General features: G+C 43.7%; 1 protein-coding gene across 4 annotated transcripts in view; it reads left to right on the forward strand.

The window, feature by feature from the left end:
* Positions 1-27,600, forward strand: part of LOC124607076 (zinc transporter ZIP11) — a 436,282-nt gene that overhangs the window by 316,149 nt on the left and 92,533 nt on the right. For all 4 annotated transcript variants that reach the window (XM_047139249.1, XM_047139250.1, XM_047139253.1 and 1 more), the window contains one exon: positions 2,664-2,762. In XM_047139249.1, the coding sequence (XP_046995205.1) occupies positions 2,664-2,762 (99 nt within the window). The remainder of the gene's footprint in view (positions 1-2,663; positions 2,763-27,600) is intronic.

The raw sequence follows: 27,600 nt of genomic DNA on the forward strand, positions 1-27,600 counted from the left end.
ATCGGGGGAACGCGCTGGCAAGGTACAAGTCCTCTGCGTCCAGTCCAACGACTTGGAAACAATTCGTGAAGACATGCTGTAGTACTCCGTGCACTACGGGCTGGACGGCCATCGTATTGGTACCACAGGTTCCTCCTGGTCTGAAGGGGAACCTCTTCTAGCATTCATGGAAAATGGTCTGTTAGGAGGCTGCGATACTTGTGCGGGTTAAGTGTTGCGTCTATGAAAAATGGGCCAGTGAGCTGATGATTCATAACCCCACACCACTCGTTTACACTCCATGTATGCTGACGTTCTACCTGACGAGAATTGTCAACCGACCAGTAGTGCATGTTTCGCCCGGCGATTTACGTGGTCACGATTGGTAAATGTGGCTTCATCACGAAACAAGATATATGATACGTCTGTAGTATCCTGTCTTAATTCCCGTGTACAGAAGTTAACACGATTCTAATAATCGTTTCAATGCAGGCCTTGCTAGAGACAGATGTGATAGGCTTGGGACTTACGTCGATGGAGAATCGTAGGACCATTCCCAGACTCATGCCACTACCTCGTGCTCGGGAGCTAACGTTGGGATAAACTGCAACAGCAAGAAGGACATTAATTTTCCCCTCTTGTGTTGTCACTTGTTCCTGCTGTTATATTGTCTACGTGTTACACTATAACTTTCGCATAACTGTTAGAAGAGGTCGATAAATAATAGTCCAGATGATCGACATGTATTGGGATATCTTTCCATATACGCCGTACAAGAACGAACTGCTTTCTTCGTACACTTTTCATGCACTATAGGCATGTCGGCTTTTTCTGCATTACTAAGTTCCATCGTCCACTCACGATCTACTGCTTGGACTGTCACACGCTAACTGACTAGCATGTAGCAATGCAGCACATACTAGCACACTGTAAGCAAATATGACAACATCATATCTAGCAATTTCGCAGGTTGAGTGGTGCAAACAAGTGTCGGCGTGGAAACTTCTCCAAATACCAGTATCTCGTAAATGACTCTCACTAGAATCCTGCAACAAACGCCACTGTCATTCTGATTTGCTCTTCTTGTAGTCCGTTGTTGTCAATAGTCATTGTTCCATTTAAAAAAGTATATTTTTGCACAAAAATACACTTTCAAAGTATTATTGCTATCTGTTCATTGGGTAACAATACGAGCCTCTGACTACCAATCTATTCTGTGGAAACCACACATAAATAGCACTTTCAGTTTCCGCAGTACGTGCGGTGCAAATTTAAGTGATTCACCCAGTACGCGTAACCTACCTGAGATTCATCCGTTATGGGGTAAACTTATAAACTGTTGGCATACCGCCATGATTGAAGTATACCGTGCATGGCAAAATCGCACTATTCAAAACCGACGCCGATGTAACTGTGGTGCACCACGGGCCGTAGATGACAGGGGTGAGCGACGGCTGCGAAGATGTGCAGCTGTTGAGCAACAGACCCGACAGGTAAACCAGAGAGCTAGCAACAGTGTCTCCTCAGCGATCGTTGCTGCGTATGGGCCTCCTCAGCAGGTGCCTGGCTGACTGCTGTTCTTTAGCGACGAAGGCTGGAATTTGCACGCCAATACCGCAACTGGACGACCACTGTGTGGCGGAACGTGGCCATTGCAGATGAATCATGTTTCATGGTCCATCTGACAGACGGCCGTTGGAATGACGCAGGCCGGAAGAAGCAGCGTTATGCTGTGACGAATGTTTTCGTGGCATTTACTGGGTGATCTCATCATTCTGGAAGGCACAGTGGATCAACACAAGTAGGCGTCTATCCTAGAAGACCATGTCCACCGCTGCATGCAGTTTTTGTTTTCCTCGGCACGATGATATGTACCAGCAGGACAACACTCGCGGCCATCCGTCGGATCACAATCTTTACAAAAAGTAACAAAGCAGTATTGAACACCGACTTAATACGTATCTTCAGCTGATAAACAACGTTTAGTTTACCAAAAGCATTGCAACCCATTTTCACTCTATTTCTTTTGCTTTCCATTCAGTTGTCTTGATTTGCACTAAACATAACACTCATTAACATTTATTGATTTCATCGTTCATTAATAATATTTTCTTTTCAATTAGTTGATTATAAATTGCCTTAGTATTCTTGTAACTGAATTCAAGCCGTTCTGTTTTCTGTTGGAGTCCATCTGCACTAAATGCAAAAGGTATAAATATATTACTAAAATGAACTGGAAAGTTGTCTATGTTTCTCGCCTTATTATTTCCCTTAAATGCATTTCTAATATAATGTGTCAAAAGCTTCCAAAATAAAAGTTTTATTCCCCAGATGGCAGTTGATACATGTCTTGATTACTAGTTAGAGCATAGTTATAAAGTCAGGATATGTATCAGCTGTGATCTGCGCAATACATTTTCCATTTTGGGAGCTCTTTTTACATAGAGAACGCTATCCTTCTGACAAAGTCAGGTATTTACAGCATTTCTAATTGTTCACCTCGATTGAGTGTATCAACTGCTCGGCAATAGTTAATACATTACGTTTCATCGACTCTGTCTTATGCACTGCATTTGAATGGGGTGTAAGTTAGACAAAAGCAAAATCCTTATAGAAAAAGAGGTAAAATTGAAGAATGAACTGCCAAGCATCCATTAATACTGAATGTTGCCTTCTATGTGCAGGAACCTCGCCATCGGCATCGCCATTCAGAACTTCCCAGAGGGCTTGGCTGTTAGTCTTCCCCTCAGGGCCACTGGCTTCTCGACTCTGCGCAGTTTCTGGTAAGTCAAATATCACATCGTATTGATTTGTCCAAGGAATATAGTGATGTGCTAGCCCCTGCTTTCAAAAACAGTACAAAAAGTAGGGTGTGAGACCTCGGTTGCGCCAAGCAGAAATCGTTTAGCTGTCCATTTTCCATGTGGAAATTAGAATACGCTGGATGAGTCGCCAATGACGCTACACAAGGGCCGTGTTTCCCTATCTTAACTTAGGGTCCAAGCAGAGGGTGCTCGATCTGTTCAGTAAAATCTGACATGGAGGAAACTGTCCCAGCATTTTACGAGGAAAGATTCTGCATCTCAAAATAATTATTTAACTGCTGCTTTAACGAACCACATGGAACGAATGGTGAACAGTTTTTCGGTGTGGATTCCTGTAACTGAGATACTCACTAGCAACTTCCAATGGGGATTAAGGATGTCCCGTTTAACTCTTGATGACCTCATCCAGCCGGAGGCAGCGATACGGAAGTCCACCCAAGGACGCAGTACCTCGCGGTGTCGTATTTAACACTTACGTTAGTAAGCTAATGGTAGCACTCTGAGATAAACTGAAACAGCTTTACACTGCAATTATCGCGGGTGGTACACAGCATTCTTAAAGATCTTTATGTGTAAACTTCGTGTAGATCGCGAGTTTATAAAATGATATAACTTGTTTCAATTGTGCTAGCAATCAGTTTCAGATCTAAAACAAACAGAAGAGAATACAGAAAAAGTATTGTACATAAAAAGTTCTATCTACTTACAACACGCACAATATAAAAAGAAAAAAGTGGCAGTGAACACATCATAAAATATCGTCACAGAGTATAACACGTCAGTAAAACTTTGGTGTTCTCTGTGATGCTGCTATTTAAGATAGACAAATGTACGTCTGTTATGGGGTAACAATGTATGCACAATTACGGTATTAAATTTATAATATTAAAACAAAGCTAAACAAAATATTCTGGAAAAACAATATTGGCAGATTAACTTAGGTTAGGAGAGGATTCAGCAACTGAATAATGCAGATAAGGCAGAGAGGGGACGTTGCGCCACCGATGAGTTCATGGCAGCCACCAGAGGTCGCTTCCTTCTGGGGCTCTCTGTCTTGCTAATATCAGTCGCCTACGTACGTTGGACTAGTGCAGAAGAGACCACACAGAAACAGTCTCGCTGTTTTCCCGTCTTCACACGAAGCACCAAACGTCAGAATCACACTTGTTTAAGCATATCGTTGTTTCACATTTTAACACACAACATCAAACAATCAGAGCAGCTCGTGAAAAATGTTAAAATACTCATTCTGGTTATACTCACACTGTTCAATTAAAGCACCTACTAAAGATTTCAATTTCCTGTAGTACATCGAGCAATCTTCCTGTAGGTGCTGTATGTAGAACTTTCATGTACTGTTCTGTCTTTGTTCCATAGTGTTTATTTTCAACTACACGTGTACCAAGAGCTGTGTTGTTTTGGAAACACGTCTGCTCTTGAACACGTGTTAACGAGCAGTGATTGGTATTACATAGGACAGATGGAATTGTCGTTTGAAATACGTTTTAAACAGCGTATGTATTCCCAAAGTAACACATCTTTTGGTAAACACATTTTTGAAAATTAAGACTCCTTAATAACAATAGAACGGAATATGAAAGTGCTGCATACAACAACTAGAGGAAGACTGCTCTGTTTTCTTGAGGAAATTCAAATCTTTAGGAGCAAAGAGTGCTCTCTAGAACAGATTTTAAATGAACAACGTGAGTTCAGTCAGAATTTGATTTTAATATTTTTGAGGAGTTTTGGTAGTGACCTGATACTTTGACATCTTGTGCTAAACATGATAAAATGATACACATAAACAAGAGTAATTCTGACGCTTACTGTCTTGAGTGAAGACGGCGGAACTGATTCCGCACGGCCCCTCTGTACCTATCAGCAAAGCATATAAACTCCATTATTTGTCCCTTACACGCGCTCCTCTCGTTTCATGTACGGTATGCGCTCTCCTATCGTCTCTCCTTGGTAGATGTTAAACAGTGTAGGTGAAAGGTAACGTCCTTACCTGACTCCTCTTGTGTTTGCTATTGCCTCCGTTAGGTCTCCATCATCTTCGACTCTGGCTTTTTTCCTAAAGTATAACTCCGTAATCAGTTTTCTTTCTCTCCAGTCGATATCATGTTTTCTAGGGTAAGCATGGGTCTATCCCATCTCACCCTATCGAAAGGTTTTTCCAAATCAATAGAAGCGGCATTTAACTTCTTATACTTTTCAAATTATCTTTTCTCTAGAGCTAGTAAACCTATAGCATCTCTCGAACATACCCTAGCTAATTCCTCTAAGGTTTCGACATTGGCGAGATAACATCATTGGTCACCATGGATCACTAACTCCCGAAATGGGAGGCCCACTCCTCGGTTCCTTCACCCAGGAGGGCTGTCAGCCGACTCCTGCTCCTCGAGTTACCAGCAACTCCCAAAACAGTTTAGACGTAACGTCGTTTAAGCCAATCAGCCCCAAGGCAGAAAGTGCAGGCATTCTCATTGATTAGCCCCTTCGCCCACTGATAGTACTCCTGTGGAGAGTGCTGCTATCTGCCAGAAATTCTCATAACTTTATTTGTAACTCAAAATTTGCTGGAAAGAACAGACACCGTCGAAGTCTGTGGCCCTTAAGTCGCCCTGGTTGCCTCAAACCACAACACTCATCATGTATTGTGTCTCTCCCCTACCACACGCTGTACGCGGATTACGGAAACGCCAAAATCCGTAACAGCTGAGAGGACGTCCCGACGGCTCAGCCATCAGTTGGGTCAAACAGGAAAACAATAAAATTCGTACTCTCAATTTAATTCGGTTAATTATTCTTACGAACTCTCGTCTGTACAGGCCCGGGGATGATGTTCCTGTAAAAAAAGGGGGGAGAAAGAGAGAGAGAGATATGACTCCCACAACTAGTTACAAGTTACTTCATAAATTATGTAGTAACTCATCATTGGACAGATCAGGTCTACATTCGATCGCCCGCATTTGCGTTAGTATCCATCTGGTCTATGTAATTACGGCGTTACTGGAGCATACTCTAAAATTATGAAATGACAATGAGTGAAAATCTCATTGTGAGCGTGTTGCAACTACAGTCGAAATTTTAATGCAAGTACCTGGTCTTTACTCTCACGGAGTAACCGAGTGCTTTCGACAGCGGATGTCAAGTTGATTCCATATTTTTAGACTTACAGAAGACATGTGACGCCTTTCCTCACAAACGACTTCTAATTAGGCAGCCTCCTTACGGAGTATCGTTTCGGTTGGTCCTGGTGGTTTAGCGGTAAAGCACTTGACTGGAAACCAAGAGGTTGCGGGTTCGAGTCACGGTCGGACCTTGGATTTTTCAGTCTGCGTCTTAACCCAGCCGTCATCTCTCAACGACGTTGGGCGGTCTCCAGTAACGACAGTTGGTTCGTATTTCACGTTAAACTATGGGTCCCCGTTTTCCGGTTGGCTAAAGCCTTGCACTAGGCCACTGAACCAAGTGAAATTACAAGTTTGTTTGTGTGGCCATCCTCCGCAACAAGCATATAAATACTTGTTTTGCAAATCAAAATGCCTTTTCCTTTCCTGCCGCTAGTTATTTTATTCATCCCATACGCGTTTCGCCTTCTCCTGTTCTAAGGCCTCATAAGTGGGATCTATAATGATATGGTTCAAATGGCTCTGAGCACTATGGGACTCAACATCTGAGGTCATCAGTCGCCTAGAACTTAGAACTACTTAAACCTAACTAACCTAAGGACATCACACACATCCATGCCCGAGGCAGGATTCGAACCTGCGACCGTAGCGGTCGCTCGGTTCCAGACTGTAGCGCCTAGAACCGCACGGCCACACGGCCGGCTCTATAATGATACAATTTTGTTAGTTATAGATTATCAAACAGTTCACTTCGCGATTTTTTGTAAAAATGTAAAACGATTTGCTGATCTGCGCTTCCTCACATCTGATCTGGAGGTCGCACTACCACTTTTATCACTGTTCTATATTCACATCTTTGTGTTTTCGCCATCCACACACTGTTCACCATGTTTCTCACTCTTTTTTGTAGTGGACTATAGTTCTTCTGTCACTCGATACAACTATTTCGTCGTACACTTATTTTCACAGCGTAATTATTGCGACTCCATTACGTGTTTCATCGTCTTTGGTATGTTTACGTATTTGTTGCTAACCTAACGAAGTATATGTTCGTTACTAACTTCTATTTATAATGTTTATACCGTGTGTGTGCGTACTAGTGAGAGGGGGGGGGTGGAATAGAGCCGAAATTTTTTTTGTTGGGGGGGGGGGGGGTTGTATTAGCTGTTAGCGAGTGGCTGAAAACTTTGGTGACAGCTGTTTTGACTTTGCGTTTCAGTATTCTGGTGAGGGGTCATGGATGAGTGAGTGTAAAGATGTTGGGTTCTATTATTATTACATTGGACAGTATTATTTTATTTATCCTTTTTGCGAACATTATTCTATTATTTTATCTATAAGTGTAAATAATGAATTGCTTGGCATGTGTACTTGGTCATTCAACAGGATTTTCCCCTCTGCTTTGGTTTTAAGTATGAGGTAATTTTCTTGAATGGTCAGAAGGTGCTTTTTATTGTTGATTCTAGTTATTCTCATGTCATCTTCTCCAATGGTTGGTTTGTGGTCATTTTCTCTTAGGTGTTCTGGAAATGTGGAGTGGTTTGTCCCATATTTCCATTCTCTCATGTGTTCCTTGTATCTGACATCAAATGTTCTCCCTGTTTGCCCTATGTATTGTGCCTTCAGAAGTGTTACACTGTAACTGGTATATACCAGCTTTCTGGTATATGGCTCTGTTTTTTGTCAGTTTTGAGGTGTATTTTTGTATAGAATTGTCTCTTGTGTATGCTATGTTTATTCCCTGTCTTTTGCAAATGTTGGTGATTTTATGGGTGAGTTTGTGTTTGTATGTCATTGTGTAGCATCTTGCGTTTTCTTTCATCTTTTTCTGACTATCCCGTGTAGTTGTTATGGGACTGCGTGTTTGTGTTTGGTTCTGTTGTGTTGTTATCTGTCGTTTGGAGCTTTCTGCTTTTATTTTACTTTTAATTTTGTTGTTTAGCTTTGTGACTGTGTCATTATTATAACCATTACTTTGTGTTATCTGCATTGCTATGTCCAGTTCTCTTTGATAGGTTTCTTTGGTGAGTGGTACTGTGTTGAGTCTATGGAGCATGTGTCGAAGTGCTGCTTCCTTTTGTGCGTGTCGGTGGTTCGAGGATTGGGGAATGATAATGTCCGTTGCTGTGGGTTTACGATAAATTTCAAACGTATGCTTATTGTTTTCTTTTTTGATTGTTATATCCAGAAAGTTAATTTGGTTGTTCTGTACTCTTTCAATTGTGAATTTTATATTTTTATGTACCTTGTTGATGTCAGTATGCAGTTTTTCAATTTTTGTTTGTGGTTCATCTATTAAGCAAAGAATGTCATCCATATACCTGAACCAGTATAATATATTGTATTCTTTTGCTACTATTTTTGTGAAAATGATCTGTTCAATGTGGTTTACAAAAATATTTGCTAAGGCTCCTGAAACAGCTAATACAACCGCCACCCCCCCCCCCCCCAAAAAAAATTTCGGCTCTACCCCCCCCCCCCCTCTTTCTCACTCATACGCACACACGCGGTATAAACATCATAAACAGAAGTTAGTAACGAACATATACTTCGTTAGGTTGGCAACAAATAGGTAAACATACCAAAGACGATGAAACACGTAATAGAGTCGCAATAATTACCCTGTGAAAAGCAGTGTACGACGATATAGTTGTATCGAGTGACAGAAGAACGATAGTCCACCACAAAAAAGAGTGAGATACATGGTGAACAGTGTGTGGATGGCGAAAACACAAAGATGTGAATATAGAACAGTGATAAAAGTGGTAGTGCGACCTCCAGACCAGATGTGAGGAAACGCAGATCAGCAAATCGTAAGTAATTACATTTTTACAAAAAATGATAATCTATAACTAACAAAACTGTATCATTATGGATCCCACTGATGATGCCTTAGAACAGGAGAAGGCGAAACGCGTATGGGATAAATAAAATAACTAGCGGCAGGAAAAGGCAGTTTCATTTGCAAAACAAGTGAAATTATTATTAGTTGTGCGACAGGATTCGTAATTTCCTGTCAGAAAAGCCACAGTTCGTAGTAATTGCCCGAAAACCTTCGAGTAAAACAGAAATAACATCTGGTGTTCCACAAGAAAGTGTTATAGGCACTCTGCTATTTCAGCGACATAGGAGACGATCTGAACAGCCCTCTTAAATTTTTTGCAGATGATGTCTTTTACCGTCTTGCGTCCGCCCCGGTAGCTGAGTGGTCAGCGTGACAGACTGTCAATCCTAAGGGCCCGGGTTCGATTCCCGGCTGGGTCGGAAATTTTCTCCGCTCAGGGACTGGGTGTTGTGCTGTCCTAATCATCATCATTTCATCCCCATCGACGCGCAGGTCGCCGAAGTGGCGTCAAATCGAAAGACCTGCACCAGGCAAACGGTCTACCCGACGGGAGGCCCTAGCCACACGACATTTCCATTTTTTTACCGTCTTGCAAAGTCACCAGATCATCAAAACCTATGATTTAGTCAAGATCGTGTGAAAAGTGGCAGGTGACTCTCAATAATGAAAGGAGGAAAGGTGTGAACTCATCTACATGAATACTAAAAGGAATCCGCTAAATTTCGGTTACACGATAAATCACACAATCTAAAGACTGTGAATTCAACTAAGTACTTAGGGATTGCAATTACGAATAAATTAAATTATCACGTACATAATGTTGTGGGGAAAGCGAACCAAACACTGAGACTTATTGGCAGAACAGTTAGAAAATGCAACATGTCTACTAAAGAGACTGCTTACATTACGCCTGTCCGTCGTGTTCTTAAGTATTGCTGTCAGGTGTTGAATTCGCGTCAGGTAGAATTCACAGAAAACATGGAAAAATTTCAAAGAAGATCAACTTCTTTTGAATTACAGCGAAATAAGGGAGAGAATGCGACGGATATGATACACGAGTTGAGGTGGCAGTCGTTAAAACAAAGGCAATTTTCGTTGCGGCAGCATCTTTTCACGAAATTTCAGTCACCAACTTTCTCCTCCAATTGCCGTAATATTTTGTTGGCACCTGCGTAGGTACTATGAACATTATCATAAAATAAGAGAAATCAGAGCTCGCGCGGAAGGTTTAAGTGTTCGTTTTTGCAACACGCTGTTCGAGAGTGGAACAGTAGAGAAATAGCTTGAAGGCGGAATGAAATTTTCACTCAACAGCGGTGTGTACGCTGATACGAAACTTCCTGTCAGATTAAAACTGTGTGCCGGACCGAGATTCGAACTCGGGACCTTTGCCTTACGCGGGCAAGTGCTCTACCAGCTGAGCTACCTAAGCACGACTCACGACCCGTCCTCACAGCTTTAATTCTGCCAGTATCTCGTCTCCTATCTTCCAAACTTCACAGAAGCTCTGCTGCGAAGGCAAAGGTCCCAAGTTCGAGTCTCGGTCCGGCACACAGTTTTAATCTGCCAGGAAGTTTTAGCTTGAAGGCGTTTCGATGAACCCTCTTGCAGGTAGTTTTTTGTGAATTGCAGAGTGATCGTGTAGATGTAGAAACAAAAATGAAGGAGAAGTTTCCCGATGTCAGCTCTACCATTTTTTTTTTTCGCATACTACCAGTGGTGTTGAAGGTGCTACGGTAAGAAAAGTATTGACTTTGACTTGTGCGCGGCTGGACCTAGCGGGCAGGAGAGCGATGTACTCGTAGTGAGTTGGCTTACACCGCAGCCCAGCCCGCGCAGCCAGGAAGGAAACAGCGGGGCTCCACTTCCGGTGCAGTGTCGCCCTCCCCTCGGTCCCCATCACGCCCCTCTCCCACCAGCGGACACATCCTGCCCTGCCGTAGCGCACGTACCCGTACAATGCGCTTGCACCTCATACGGAAGGATGCGCCGGGTGGTAGGCAAAGAAACTCTCACAGAGGTGCGTCACTTGGAGTCTTCCTTTAAGGGCGTTACCAACCTAGCCATCACAGATCTGCTCCAGGCTCTATACCAAGACTGATTCAGTCCGAATGATAGATGTACCGTATGGTAATTTCTTGTCAGAGGTTCTTGCTTTTTGCTTCATCTACCATCGTTATCACCGTGAAGCGTTATTTCTGGTGAGAACTGCTTTAGAGTAGCAACCGTACATCGAAGGCTTGGTTCTTGAAGCACTTGGGGATATATAAGGGGCGATCAAAAGGTTTTCGTTTGAGGGCCTTGCCGCAGCGTATAAGCAACTTAGCCTGCATCCCAAGGGTGTATATAAGCTCCCACATGTAGGCAAGGACTAGATCGGCATTCGTGTCTTTCTGACATGCATGCTGTAAATGCGGAAACGCGAACTATGGTAACGTTATTACCAAACACTTCCAAACAGGACGAACGTGTTGTTATTCTTTTCTTGGCTGCCGAAGAACAAACGCCGGTGGACATCCGTCAGACATTGATGAATGTGTACGGCGCAGCATGACTGTCGAAAACCACCGTTGTCGGTTGCTGTGATAAGTACCGTGGAAGTCAGTCTGGCAGGCCAGCCTCGTGCATTACGGACCACTCAAGTGGGAGAACTCGAGCATCCGCTCTATAGTCCTGATCTCAACCCATGCGATCATCACGTCTTCAATCTCTTGAAAAAGGCCAGGAAGGTTCGACAATTCCTGTCAGACGAGGATATGCAGTAGGCAGTTACGGATTTCTCCACGTAGCAGGATACGGTGTCTTACCTAACTCGTATCTCCAACCTAGTACGTCAAATACTCACGACGATATTGCCTGATTGGCATACCTACTCTGGACTGTACAGTCTTCGAACGGAAACTTTTTGATCGACCTTTACATTATTGCTCGCACTGTGGTAGACCGACTCTTCTTTGGAACAGGCTCCTTTAGTGCTCTTTTCCGATAACTGGTGCTTTCAACTGATTGTGTTTTGTAATTATTTGTGAAAATACTCACGAGCCTTACATACTGTTCAAGCTTTCTGGCAGCAAAAATGTTTTTATTTCACGACTCACTATATTTCGTCTCCCTTGTGGTCAAGTGTACACAAAAAATTGGAATAGGCTGCGTAGGATGGAATCCACTGCACTAGAACATAGTGCCTCTCTCTCGTATCAAGTCATCGAAAAACGCTCCAGGAGCACAATGTTTTGATTTTTCGACTCACTCTAGTCTCCGATTCAAGATAGCCTCATGGTGAATTCATTATGGTTACTTCTTAAAATATTAGTGCACAGTGTTTTTATGGCGAGATGTTAGCAATGTTATCACATCGTTTACAGTCTGAGGCTCTTATGTTCAGTTGTTGTATCTAAAATAATTTATGTAGGAAACGGCACTTCACGACGATAACGATGGAAGGAGGGAACGTCCCACAAGTTTGGTAAGGAGTTTTGTGATCCATTCCTCCAACAGCGCGCTTGACAACTGCTGGAAGATCGTTGGTGCATGTGGACGTGCTACAATACGTCTTTCCATGGTATGCCACACGTGCTCGGTAGGATTTAATACGGGGTACGAGCTGGCCAGTCCATTCGCTGAATATCCTGTCGTTCCAAGTGCCCCTCAGCCCGCGCATTTCGCAGCGGCCGCGCTTTGTCGTCCATAAAAATGAGAGCAGGGCCGAATGCACAGGCAACATTATACATCCCCATAGCATAACGCAGGTACACTAAATCGCTCGTGTTCTGTTGCTGGGTGCAATACTTTCCGTCCCATGGCGAAAGATGGGAATACGTAATGCACCCAAGAACATTGTCCAGTGTGATCGTTTTGGAGGACTAAATATTATGGTGGGTTGGCATAATGTTGGATGAACATACAGGCCTCCAAATCTTTTAATACGGTACATTCAGCTTTCAACGTTATTGTGACAATGGACTGCTCCCTCTGCTGCGTCTTTTCAGGGCTGCAGTCATTCTTGTGGATGATAATGCTCGACCCCATCGAAGAGCGTAGGAGGAACGGCGGGAGGGTATTCGGCGAATAGACTGGCCCACCCCTTCTCCCGTCATAAATCCCATCGAGAACTTGCGTGATGCGTTGGAGAGACGTATTGTCACATGTCAACATACACCAGGAACAAGGAACTACCTGTAGCTGGCATTGCGACTGGTACGTCTTGTTTACATCTACATATGGACTATGTAGCGTTACCCCTGTCAGTCAGTTTGTATTAACACGGAAGCCTGGCAGTATGAACACTGGATGATAAATGGCCAGTGTCGTAAACTTTTGTATAACCAGTGGCAACATTTTACTGTAGTATGTACGGTCGTACAATTAAATAAGAGCGATCCAGCTCAAGAGATTATGACGACGTGTAATGCCTGATGGTTCAAATGGCTCTGAGCACTATGGGACTCAACTGCTGAGGTCATTAGTCCCCTAGAACTTAGAACTAGTTAAACCTAACTAACCTAAAGACATCACAAACATCCATGCCCGAGGCAGGATTCGAACCTGCGACCGTAGCGGTCTTGCGGTTCCAGACTGCAGCGCCTTTAACCGCACGGCCACTTCGGCCGGCGTAATGCCTGATGGCTGATAAATACTGCACAAAATAATAATTTTATATTGATGTGAAGATGGATCGTCAATGAGATGAAACTAGTTATCAGTAAAGATATTTTTGCGATCTTGACCTAGGATTTTTAATACATTCGTTATGAAAACGACTGTCTAGATGTTTCTGTACGAGTCGCGATTTACCTTACCCTCGCGATCCGTATGCTAAATGTATCTGTATGTTGGTAGCAGTAGGATCGTTCTGCAGTCTATCGCAAACACTGTTTCAGTAAACTTTCTCAGCATTGTATAGCGAAAACAAGGTCTTTATGTCCTGCGAGGATTCCCTTTAGAGTTCAAGCAATATTTCCGTTACACTCGCGTGTTGATTCAACCTACTTATAACAAATCCTGCAGCGCGCTTCTGAATTGCTTCGATGTCTTCTTTTAATCCGACGTGATGGAAACCCCAAATACTCAGGACCGAAGGATGTGTCGCACAAGTGTTCAGTACGCAGTCTCGTTTATACAGGGTGGTCAGAAGCAGTCTGAAAACCTTGTAAGGGTGTTGCAGGCAAGGTTGTACTGAGAAATAACTGTTAAAGAAAATTCTATATGTTTCGCCGTTCCCGAGTTAATTAGCTTTGAAGTTGGCCTATCAGACTGTTCCGCACGCAAATGCAAGCGGCTCGCTAGAGCGGGTGTCGCCAAACGTTTGTTTCGTTTGGTTTCTTAAACTGAACAAGAAAGCTATACAAAAGTTGGACATGGGACGGTAGTAAGGATCGAATACGAGCCAAAGCCTGAACAGTCACATGCGGTGTCATCTGCGCTATGAGAACAACTGATACTAATTGTTGTATGTTTGTGGTGTCTGTTCTGTAGGACGTATTCGAACAAACGGGCACCACATATGTATAATTAAGGTGAGGACGGCCAATGATCTCTTCAGTGCGGGTGCACACCAGGCTGATCTCTTAATGGAATGGGCGAAATGCCGCGAGTAATGAGTATAATGGACTAGCGCTACTACATCAGTAGTGTGTGGTAGAAGTTGAGAATTTGGGTCTGACGGGAGGCATGCTAGAGTAGTCTCTGCAGTTTCGATGACCATTGTGTCCGATTGGAACAGTGACAGTGCATCAGCCTAGTAAGCAGGAGACCCGGGCTCGAATCGCGGTCCACCACAAAGTTTGAACTTTACACACTGATTTAAATCAGTACCCCATGCAGCCAATGTCTGCTATTCCCTTATTTGTGCCTGGCGAGCCGCTTAAATTAGCACGTGTAACGACCTGATTCGCTAACTTCAGAGCTAATTAACTCGCAAACGGCGCTTCGTATCGAATTTTCATAAGAATTATTTCTCAACACAGCCTATCCAGCAGCACCCTTGCAAGCTTTTCAGGCTGTTTCTGACCACCCTGTAGATGAGCTACAGTTTTCTAGGACTTTACCAGTAAACCGAAGTAAACCATTCGTCTTCTCTACAGCAGACCTGACGTGCTCGTTTCATACCATTTTTCTCTCTGCAACGTTACGAGTAGATATTTAATCGGCGTCACTGTGTTAAGCTGCGCAGTGGTAAGGCTATGTTCCAAAATAACAGGATTGTTTCTCCTACTCATCTACATTAAGTTACATTTTTCTACATTTGGAGCAAGCTACCTTTCTTCACACCAAATAGACATTGTATCCAAGTCGTCCAGTATCCTCCTACAGTGGTTCAAAAAGATCACTTTCGCATCACTACAGCACGTCCAGCAGTTGCAGATTGCAGCTCACAGTATGCGAGGTCGTTTACGTTTACCGGCTGCCTCCCCTAAGATTCATCAGGTGCATTTCTCTGGTGTTTCGGCAGATACACTATATGATCAAAAGTATCCGGACACCTGGCTGAAAATGACTTACAAGTTCGTGGCGCCCCCCATCAGTATGCTGGAATTCAATATGGTGTTGGCCCACCCTTAGCCTTGATGACAACTTCCACTCTGGCAGGCATACGTTCAATCAGAGGCTGGAAGGTTTCTTGGGAAATGGGAGCCCATTATTCACGGAGTGCTACACTGAGGAGAGGTAGCGATGTCAGTCGGTGAGGCCTAGCACGAAGTCGGCGTTCCAAAACATCCCAAAGGTGTTCTGTAGGATTCAGGTCAGGACTCTATGCAGGCCAATCCATTACGGACATGTTATTGTTGTGTAATCACTCCGCCACAGGCCGTGCATTACGAACAGGTGCTCGATCGTGTCGAAAGATGCAATCGGCATCCCAAAATTGCTCTTCAACAGTGGGAATGAAGAAGGTACTTAAAACATCTATGTAGGCCTGTGCTGTGATAGTGCCACGCAAAACAACAAGAGGTGCAAGGACCCTCCATGAGAAACACGACCACACCATAACACCACCGCTCCCAAATTTTACTGTTGGCACTACACACGCTGGCAGATGACGTTCACCGGGCATTCGCCATACCCACAACCTGCCATCGTATCACCTCATTGTGTGCCGCGTTCCGTCACTCCACACAACATTTTTCCACTGTTCAATCGTCAAATGTTTATGCTCCTTACACCAAGCGAGGCGTCGTTTGGCGTATACCGATGTGATATGTGGCGTATGAGCAGCTGCTCGACCATGAAATCCAAGTTTTCTCAGCTCCCGCCTAACTGTCATAATACTTGCAGTGGATCCTGATGCAGTTTGGAATTCCAGTGTGATGGTATGGATATATGTCTGCCTACTGCACATTACGACCCTCCTCAACAGTCGGGGGTCTCTGTCAGTCAACAGACGAGGTCGGCCTGTACGCTTTTGTGCTGTACGTGTTCCTTCGCGTTTGCACTTCACTATCAGATCGGAAACAGTGGAGCTAGGGATGTTTTGGAGTGTGGAAATCTCGCATACAGACGTATGACGCAAGTGACACCAATCACCTGACCACTTTCGAAGTACGTGAGTTCCGCGGAGCGCCCCATTATGTTCTTTCACGATGTCTAGTGACTACTGACATCGCTGATATGGAGTACCTGGCAGTAGGTGAAAGCACAATGCACTTAATATGAAAAACGTATGTTTTGGCTGTGTCTGGATACTTTTGATCACATAGTGTATTTGGAGTTTCGTTTTTGCATTGTGTAGCTGGATTCAGCCCAAAAATTAGTGCTCTTCACGGCCTTTATGCGACGGCCATTGTCAAGAGTAAAGCGTAGGTTTGTTTTCCATTACAGAAAAAAATATTGTTGAATTGAAATTTTACGTGCCCATTGGATAGAGCGCTCCCAAATTAGTCCGATATTTGTTTTATCGTTAGATATTAACCGGGACAATAAAGCACGAAGAATAAAAAGCAATCCAGCAGAGACTGAGTAGCGCTGCATGCTTGGCGGTAGCAGACAGCGCGGGCCAGGGCAGTGCTGTCGCTGATGCAGTACTTGTTACTCATCGAGTTTTACTGTCCATGTTAATACACATCGACAAAACGAATGTGGGACCGCTATCGGATGGGCGCATAAAATTCCGCTTTAAAACTCATTTTGTCAGTTTCAGGAAACATACCGACGCTCTTCGTCGAGAGTGGGCGTCGCACTATTTGTTCGGGCTGAGACCAGCTACACAACGCAAAAACGAAACTGCAAATGTCTGCCGAAACACCAGAGAAAACGTGCCTGACGACTCTTAAGGAGACACCCTATATCGTGAACAGAAGCGGTGCCATCACACTTTACCCGCAGCCGGCTGGTGCGGTGTGGTGCGTGACAGCGGCGCGCCACGCCGTGGCGGAAGCGGTCGCCTATGAATGGAGCGGCCCGGCGAGCGCTGAATGAGCCGGCCGCTCGCTATAAATACCACGCATCGCCACATCCTCCCGCGCGGCCGGCGCCTCTTCCGCTTCCTACCGCTCCCCGCACACTGCTCGCTATTTTTACTCGTCTCTGCGCCCTCTCACTTACTATCGTCTCAGTCCGTCTCTCCCCTCGACATCCCAGTTCGCCGCCACTTTTGCTCGGGAACGGGATTTTATCGTTAGGTTGTATTCCAACATCCCGTACACTAAACAGTTTATGCGGGCTTAATTTCTACCGTATCGCGCCGGGACAGCGCGCCGCCATCTACCAACTCGTGGAGATTTAAAATTGTTCCTGTATTACACTGAGGTGACAGCTATATGCACGTATACAAATGGCATTAGTGTCGCCCAACGTATGTAAGGGCGGTGAAATGGCGGACCTTTCGTTTGTACTTACAAGGGAACCTCGCCATCGCACCCCCCTCAGATTTAGTTATAAGTTGGCACAGTGGATAGGCCTTGAAAAACTGAACACAGATCGATAGAGAAAACAGGAAGAAGTTGTGTGGAACTATGAAAAAAAAAGCAAAATATACAAAATGGGTAGTCCATGTGCAATATATGCAGCATCAAGAAGAGTGTGGGCTATCTTGCGCATGGACTACTAAGTTTGTATATTTTGCTTATTTTTTCATAGTTCCACACAACTTCTTCCTGTTTTCTCAATTGATCTGTGTTCAGTTTTTCAAGGCCTATCCACTGTGCCAACTTATAACTAAATCTGAGGGGGGTGCGATGGGGAGGTTCCCTTGTTAGATGATTCGTGTCACAAGGTTTCCGACGTGATTATTACCGCACGACGGGAATTAAGAGGCTTTGAAAGCGAAATGACACTTGGAGCTGGACGCATGGGACACACCTTTTCCAAAATCCTTAGGGAATTCAATATTCCGAGATCCACTTTGTCAAGAGTGTGCCGAGAATACTAAATTTTAGGCATTACATCTCACCACGGCCAACGCAGTCACGACGGCCTTCACTTAACGCGCGCGGAGAGCAGCGGAGTTTGCGTAAAGTTGTCAGTGCTAACAGACAAGCAGAATTGCGCAAAATAACCGCAGAAATCAGTGTGGGACGTACGACGAACGTAACCGCTAGGACAGTGCGGCAAAATTTGACGGTAATGGGCTATGGCAGCAGATGGCCGACGCGGGTGCCTTTGCTAACAGTACGACATCGCACGCATCGCCTCCTCTGGCCTCGTGACCATATCGGTCGGACCCTAGACGACTGCAAAACCGTGGCCTGGTCAATTGAACCAGATTTCAGTTGCTAAGAGATGATGGTACGGTTCGAGTGTGGCGCAGACGCCACATAGCCATGTACCCAAATTGTCAACAAGGCACTGTGCAAGTTGGTGGTGGCTCCACAATGGTGTGGGCTGTGTTTACGTGGACTGGACTGGGTCCTTTGGTCAAACAGAGAACCATCATTTACATCTACATTTATACTGTGCAAACCACCTTGAGGTGCATGGCAGAGTGTGCGTCCAATTGTACCAGTTATTAGGGTTTTTCCTGTTCCATTAACGTATGGAACGCGGGAAGAATGATTCTTTGAATTCCTCTGCGCTTGCAGTAATTATTGAAATCTTATCCTCACGATCTCTATGTCACCGGTACGTAGGGAGTTGTTTTGTATTCCTATACTTATAATTTAAAGTCATTTCTTGAAACTTTGTTAATAGACTTTCTAGGGATAATCTTCTTTAAGAGTCTTCCAGTTCAGTTCCTTCAGCATCTCTGTGATGCTAACCCGCAGATTAAACAAATCTGTGACCACATGTGCTGCCCTTCTCTGTAAAGTTCAATATCCCTGTTATTAGGCGTATCTAGTACGGGGCCCACACACTTCAGCAATATCCTAGAATCGGTCACACGAGTGATTTATAAACAATCTCATCTGCAGATTGATTGCACTTCCCCGGTTTTTACCAATAAACCGAAGTCTGTCACCTGCTTTACCCACAACTGTGATGATTCCATTTCATATCCCTACAAAGTGTTACACTCAGGTATTTGTATGAGTTTGCCGATTCCAACCGTGAATGATATTATGGTCATAGGATATTACGTTTGTGAAGTGAACAGTTTTACATTTCGGTTAGAGCAAATTGCCAATCTCTTCACCATGTTGAAGTCTTGTCAAGATCTGACTGAATATTCATGCAGCTTCTCTCAGGTAGAACTTCAGTATGGATAACTGCATCATCTGCAAAAAGCCTGATATTAATATTGTCTGCCAGGTCATTAATATAGAGCATGAACAGCAACGGTCCCAACACACTTCCCTGGGCACACCCGAAGTTACTTCTACAACTGACGATGACTCTCCATCCAAGATAATATATTGTGTCCTCCATACCAAAAAGTCCTCAATCAAGTCACAAATTTCACTTGATACCCCATATGATACGACACTACTGTTCTTTTATCTAATTTACTGAACAGATACGTGTTTCTGCTTGTTTTAGTTGTTCTTTGTTCTTTGGTATTGATTGTTGCCGGCCATTGTGCTCAGAGCCATTTTTGTAATTCTCTCAGAGGCAGCAATGACATGGATATGCAGTTGAAGGGAATGGATAATGTCTTGAAAGATTGACATAAGGTGAATATAAACAGAAGCAAAACAAATGTAATGAAATTTAATCGAATTAAATTAGGCGATGCTGGGGGAATTAGATTGGAAATAGACACGCTATACGTTGTAGATGAGTTTTGCTATTTGGATAGCAAAATAACTGATGATATCCGAAGCAGAGAAGATCTTAAACGCCGAGCGAAGTAGGAAGAAAAACATTTCTGAAAAATAAAACTTTGTTAACATCTAATATCAATAAAAGTGTCGGGAAGTCTTTTCTGAAGGCATTTGTCTGGAGTGCAGCCTTGTACGAAAGTGAAACGTTGACTATAAGCAGTTCAGACTAGAAGAGAGTATAAACTTTCAAAATGTGATACTGCACTAGGATGCTGAATATTAGGTGGGTACATCGGTGATTAATGAGGAGATACTGAACTGAATTAGGAAGAAAAGAAATTTTGTGGCATAACGTCGGTAAAAGAAGAGATCTGTTGAAAAGACATTATCTGAGACATCAAGTAATCGTCAGTTTACTATTGGAGAGAAGAGTGGGGTAGGTAAAGATTGCGGAAGAGACCAAGAGACAAGTACGGTTAGCAGGTGCGAATGATTGTGGGTTACAGAAGGTATTCGGAGAGGAAGAGCGTTGCACAGGATAGAGTAGCTTGGAGAGCATCAAACCAGCCTTCAGACTCAAGACCACAACGACGACGACGACGACGACGAAGACGACAACAACTTGTTTTTGTCTAGCGCTAACCGAAATTTCTTTTACCTAAACAACCCGAACGTACCGGCTGCGATAATTGATCATCTTCACAGTGGAAAAATATTGTGACAGTTTCACATGTCATACTTGGTATTTAACCAGGAAAGACGCCATAGCTGACTTGCAGATGTCAAAAAAAAAAAAAAGAAAAAAAAAACAACTTAAAATACGTCTTCATAATACCTGCGTAATCAAGCAGAAAATATTGGAAACTTGAAATCATGTAACAACAGTAAGTGCAGAGCACCATTGCTCAGTGTTGTGCCTCAACAATGGTGCTGTGCACTTACTGCTGTTACATGGTTTTATGTTTTCTGCTTTCTTAAGCCGGTATTATTGCGCGAAGTATCGTTTTCTGACGTTTGCAAGTCAGCTATGGCATCTTTTCTTGTTAAGCAGCATGTATGACATGTGAAGTTGTCACAGTATGTTTCCACTGTGATGACGATCAGTGATCGAAACCGATTGCGAATAAATATAATTGTAAGGTAGCACAATGTTTACCATGCATTTCTCCAAGTATATCGATGCTGTTGGCAGTCGCCTGAAAAAAAATTAACATTATTTACTTGCAAACAAAACCCAAGTTTAGATCTTGCACCGAAAAACTCTCTAGAAACAAAATAATTTGTTGACACTCCGAAACGCATTGGTGTGTGATTAGTAATCACATAAGTGGCTTTGTTCCTCCATGTTTCACAGTGAAGTAGCACTTAAGAAACAACTGTTGTCCGATACAATCCACTTTCTGATACTACCGGACCTTTCCCTAACGCATGACCTTGTAAAGTATCATTTCCCAGCCGCACCTGTGTGCTCTTCCTGTTGTCAACGCCACGTCGGTGTTCTGGAGATGGATCCTGTAGGTAAAGGGCTGGTGTTTCCCTAGTCTTCCTAAATGGATTTAGAGGAAACTATAACAGGCTGGTAAAAAGGCGAGTGATTTTACCAAGGAGCATGTATTTGTAGTTATTAGCGCTGGCGGAAAATGACCGATAAAATTCCCTGCATTTGTCTTCTGAGTCTCATAGACTGAAAGACAAGGATGTTCAGGAGCGGATTAGCGGCTCTCTAAATCGCGAACGCCTTGCAGGACTGACGTGGCAAGTTAATGGGTGTGGACCCTGGCGGGGGGAGGGGAAAGGGGGGTCGACTTCTCCTCTGCAGCGGTTTTCATCTCGGAAGTTGAGAGTTAGTGAACCTTCATGATCACGATGTTATTTTTCCGGTACCGAAGACATTCGAAAATGCGTTCCCGTGAGTGGGCGTGAAGTCCATTTCCCGTTTTTCAAGGTTGTTGTTGCCTTTTAATGAGCGTCAAATGCTCGATAAGGAAAGACGTATCAGGTTGTGCAGCCAAGTAGCTAAATGGACGGACATGTTTTAGTGAACGAGATAGACTTGGCAAAGATTAATGTAAGCCAATAAATTAATTTCTTTGCTTGGAAACATGGAGTAAGGTGTTTACGGCGAAACTCGGAATGTTACTGAAAACAGTTGGATTGCTTTGTGCTTTATTGTGTTGCCAGGCTGTGAGACTGGGTGAGAAGTTTAACCCAGTCTCACAGCCTGGCAACATTTATTTAAACCGATTTGACGGCGTAGCAGAGCAAAGAATTAACCGAGGGTCCGCCAGTAAATGTTTCCGATTATATCTGCGGGTTAGTAAGTAGCGTAATTTATCTCGCACTATGCACATCGCGAAGAGTACATGGAGCCGGCCGCGGTGGCCGAGCAGTTCTAGAAGGCTTCAGTCCGGAACCGCGCGGCTGCTACGGTCGCAGGTTCGAATCCTGCCTCGGACATGGATGTGTGTGATGTCCTTAGGTTAGTCAGGTTTAAGTAGTTCTAAGTTCTAGGGGACTGATGACCACAGCTGTTAAGTCCCATAGTGCTCAGAGCCATTTGAACCATTCTAGGGGACTGATGACTTCAGATGTTAAGTCCCATAGTGCTCAGAGCCATTTGAGCCATACGACTGGTATATTTGGTGGGATTCGGTCCCACAACAGCCTGGTTTCCAGACCCTACTCTTCCTCCTTCCGGAATTTTTTTGCCGTACCTCCTACTGGTGGATACTGGCATAGTTAGGTTATTTGGTAGGAAGTCTATTACATTGGAAGTAGCTGAAAATTTCAAATTTCAGCTCAGTTGCATGCTGTGTCCTTAATCAGTTTTTGGGAGGGGCTGGTCAAATGCCTGCTTGCAATACCACAGTTGGAAACAATAAAGTGATCAGTCGGGAATTTGACGTTATGATTGGGTTTTTAAAGCACTAAATTTGTTCTGTACACTGTATTTGGAACGAGGAGGAAGGGCCTACTGCTTGACAGTATAGTGACAACCACAACAAATACCACTGCAAGACAGAACCACTGCAAGACAGAGTTGCCTGGGATGTATTGAGAAGCAATTAAAATGACACTTAAACCACGATCAAGTTGGTAGTAGTAGTAGTACAGTTGTAGTAGTAGTAGTAGTAGTAGTAGTAGTAGTACTCATGGCTAGATATCGGAAATCGTTGAAACACTTGCATGTCCCATTTGCGTATGTTCTAATGTCCACAAGCAGGGCCCCAGGCCTATGTCACACACTGCTAGTTGCCGCCATGTAACACGAGTCTTAGCGATTGCACCAGGTCTGCAGCTGGACTTTGCACACTGGAGAGGACCGCCCAGTGGTGGAGGGTGTCGAGGATTACTGGAGTTGTTGGAATTTGTATGTTATCAGTACTGCCAGCGCGAGCACTCGCCATATTGATTCATCTGCTACCCTCTAATTGTAAAAGATGAGATTAAGTATCGAGGTCATCACCTTTGGACAGGTGTTTGGAAATGCTCCACAATGCTGCAAACTCTTTTACTTAACATATGTTGCGATGTCATCCACCTTCCAGTCAATAAGAAACACCACCTTTGTCTTTTATTTCAACCATCCAGTGTGTTGTGCAAGCACTATAGTTTACACCATGCATTAATATCCAGATGGTGTACAAAGCTGTATTAATAAACAACTTGGATGTCTCACAGTAAAAAACCAATGTACCCAACTGCTTATGAAACAACAACACAAGAACCTTCTCTTTGTGATAGTCTGTAGGATATGCTCCTTCTACAGTACAGGCGACAAAACTTTACACTGGTCTGCACAAGCGACTTGGATCGCTGCCCACTTGATCCAGTGGACAAGTACCTGCATATTTAATAGCATCGCCACATATGCTCAGCGTCAGCAAGCGCATGGTATTTGTTTTCAATATACTTGAAAAGAGGGATACTTGAATATCTTATTGAGTTTTCTTCTGGGTAACGTTAGCGAAGATTTTATAGTTCGCGGCTGCTCTTTGTAGGGCGGTACATAATAATGAGGATAGAGAAAATGTTTGGATGACAGACATGAATGCACCCTGCGGAGGCAGATCTCCTTCAGACAGCAGTACCTGTATGTAGTGTGGAAACACACCGCAATGCAGTAGCAGAATAGTCGTCCTTCTTCCAGTTCCTCCGTGATGTGGCGTCTTACTAATTTTCCCAAAGAGAAACACCACTATAACTGCTCGTACTGTCTTTTCTACCACTTTGTGTTGCAGGAGAAAGATTCGTTTGGCACTGGCCTTACATATTCACCAAGTGGTAAAAACATGATGCTGTCGCATTAACTCAGCTCCCCTTGCTTCTCCACTGGATGCAGGAAGTGGTAGATACAGCATTCTCCAATTTCCACTCATTTCCGACTTAGATTGGAATGATCACAAGCACAAAGCTACAGGCAGAGCGCGACAGAGACTGAGGGACAATTACAAGATGCAGAAGGTGTGGCGTCGATAGTTAGGATGCCACAAAGTAGGGGCACGCTCTCGTAAGTTGGCACTACGAGAGAAGACTAACTAGGCCGAGCACCGCGCCCTCTGGCCGACATTGTGGAGCTCAGCAAGTGCCGTCTTGATTTCTGGCCCATTTTCATCAGGAGCAGACGGCCTGAAAATATCTCTTCTACTACCGAGTGGGACAGCTTGTTATTGAGACTTTTGTATTAGTTACGTTCAGTTAAAGTTTGGACAGCAACGAGTATTTGTTAGCTTTGAGATTATACAGAACAGTCATCCTAACTTCACAGGATTAGACATTGACTACGGCTTCACGCCTATTTGCCCATCGTAGCCAAAGTTACGTATGCATTTGATATTTATTTGTGTTCTTGACTCTATTAAAAATGTTAAAGTAACATGCAGTTCCGAAGTGTTTCACCTCTCCTGCTCCCACTCACTTCCTTCACTCTCGGCGTATATTACAGAAGCAGTTCCCAGGAGCAGACCCACGCGCCGCCTGTCCAGGTGGGATACAAAAGAAGGGACTCTCTGAAACAATATTGTTGTTTTGCTGTATGCAGTCCTTAGCACATAGAGTCGAAGATTATGTGATTCGCATTCGTCGTTAAAGGATATCTCCATAGCATCCAACGCAAGTATGTGGTTGATTGGAGAGCCTTGATTCCAAATCGCAGACAGCATTTCTGCCAGAAAGCGTAGCATTTCTTATGGCTTCAATCTAGCGCTGCACGTTTTCTTGATTCCAAATCGCAGACAGCATTTCTACCAGAAAGCGTAGCACCAATCTAGCGCTGCACTTTTTGGGTAATTCCTCACATAGCACGTCATCTGTTGTATGTCATCATTCTGAAGCAGCCATCATCCTCCCACGCTTGTAACCCCATGGATATATCGCAGAACCTCTGTTACACTGTCTACATGATATTAAGATAGAATGCTTTACAAATACTGTTTGTTAGCGTGGGAAATATCTAGCAGCAGCATGAGAGAAATGCAAATATCGGCTTAATACTACGTTTCTTAGCCGAATAACTTTCTAAATTTGCTGAGGAGGATGATTTTATTCCGACCTTACACCGCTGGCGACGTGCTCTTGCACTTCCAGTCTGTCAATACACACGCCGCGATCACCGTCTACATTAAATATCGCAGTATTTATGTGGAAGACCACTTAATTCAGAAGCAATACCATACGCCTCTTTATAGAGGATATCATTAACGATAATTGTATGTGTGCAACTGTAGAACCAAGACCGCTTTCTTATGCAGGGTGCCGCGCGGGATTAGCCGAGCGGTCTGAGGCGCTGCAGTCATGGACTGTGCGGCTGGTCCCGGCGGAGGTTCGAGTCCTCCCTCGGGCATGGGTGTGTGTGCTTGTCCTGAGGATAATTTAGGTTAAGTAGTGTGTAAGCTTAGGGACTGATGACCTTAGCAGTTAAGTCCCATAAGATTTCATACACATTTGAACATTTTTGTGCAGGGTGACAGTAACATGATCGTTACGATCCTGTTTTTAATAGCTGGCCGCTTATAAGACGATTACGTCTCTCTCCCTAAGACACTGTGGTACTACGCGCAAGAAAACAAATGATGGCATACACTATGTGATCAAAAGTACCCGGATACCTGGCTGAAAAAGATGTACAAGTTCGTTGTGCCCTCCATCGGTAATGCTGGAATTCAGTATGGTCTTGGCCCACTCTTATCCTTGATGACAGCTCCCACTCTCGCAGGCATACGTTCAATCAGGCGCTGGAAGTTTTCTTACAGCCTATTCTCCACGGAGTGCTGCACTGAGGAGAGGTATTGACGTCGGTTGGTGAGGCCTGGCACGAAGTCCGCGTTCCAAAACATCCCAAAGATGTTCTATAGGTTTCAGGTCAGGACTCTGTGCAGGCCAGTCCATTACAAGGATGTTATTGTTGTGTAACAATTCCGCCACGGGCCGTACATTGTGAACAGGTGTTTGATAATATTGAAAAATGGAATCGCCATCCCCAAATTGCTCTTCAACAGCAAATCTGCGAACAATGTAAGCGGGCTACTAAAATTATCACCAAAACATTTTATAAAGATCGTGTACAGCAGATGGCCAATAACACTTCCTTCGAACACCAGATACCACTTCTGTTTTACACAGTGATTTTCCGCCAGTTCTGTGAACTGTGACATTTATGACAGGAAATTACAAATCCAGTCGTACAGCTGCTCCAGAGGCACACAATTTCATTAGAAGTTGCTTGTGAGGCACGGTTTCAAAAGAATTTTGGAAATCTAGAGATGCGGAACCAATTTGAGATCCCTTGTCGATAGTACTCATTACTTCATGTAGATAAAGAAATAGTCGTGCTTCATAAGAACGATATTTTCTGGATCTGTGCTTACTATTTATCAACAGATAGTTTTCTTCGAGGTGATTCAGTGTTCGAACACAGCATATGCTCCAAAATCCTACTTCAAATCGTTCGTGGTATGGTTCTGTAATTCAACGAATTACTCCTGTGTCCTATATTCAGTATTGGTGTGACCTGTGCAACTTTCCAGTCTGTAAGTACGGATCTTTCGTCGAGCGAGCGGTTGTTTGTGACTGTTAAGGATGGCACTATTATATCAGCATACTGAGCAAGGAATCTAATTGGTGTACAGTCAAGATCGTAGGACTTGCCTTTACTCTATGACTGTAGTTGCTTCACCACTCCGAGGATATCTACTTGTAAGTTACTCATGTTTGCAGCTGTTCTTGGTTCGATTTCTGGAACATTGGCTTGGTGTTCTGTGGTGAACGCATTGCGGTAACCCGTGTGTAGTAACTTTGCTTTAGTGGTATTGTCATCAGTAACATTACCGTTGCTATCATAAAGTTACCGATTGTGTCTTGCCGCTGGTATACTTTACATAAGAACGGAATCTCATTGGATTTTATGCAGATTTCGAGAAAGATTTTAACTGTGCAAATTATTAAAAGCCTCTCGCTTTCAAATTCGCGCTAAATTTCGAGCTTCAGTAAAGCATTGTCAATGCTGGAGATCCTCCGTTCTTTTAAATTTCACATGCTTTTTTCGTGGCTTCTGCATTAGTGTTCCGAACTATTTTGTGTACCATAGGTTTCCAGAATCATTGCTTGTTAATTTATTTGCTATATCTCTCTCCTGTACTGTCTCTTAGGAAACGTAAAGCGAATTTTTATCTGCTTTTGTGAAT

Source organism: Schistocerca americana, chromosome 3 (genome assembly GCF_021461395.2).
Source record: "Schistocerca americana isolate TAMUIC-IGC-003095 chromosome 3, iqSchAmer2.1, whole genome shotgun sequence".
NCBI lineage: Eukaryota > Metazoa > Arthropoda > Insecta > Orthoptera > Acrididae > Schistocerca > Schistocerca americana.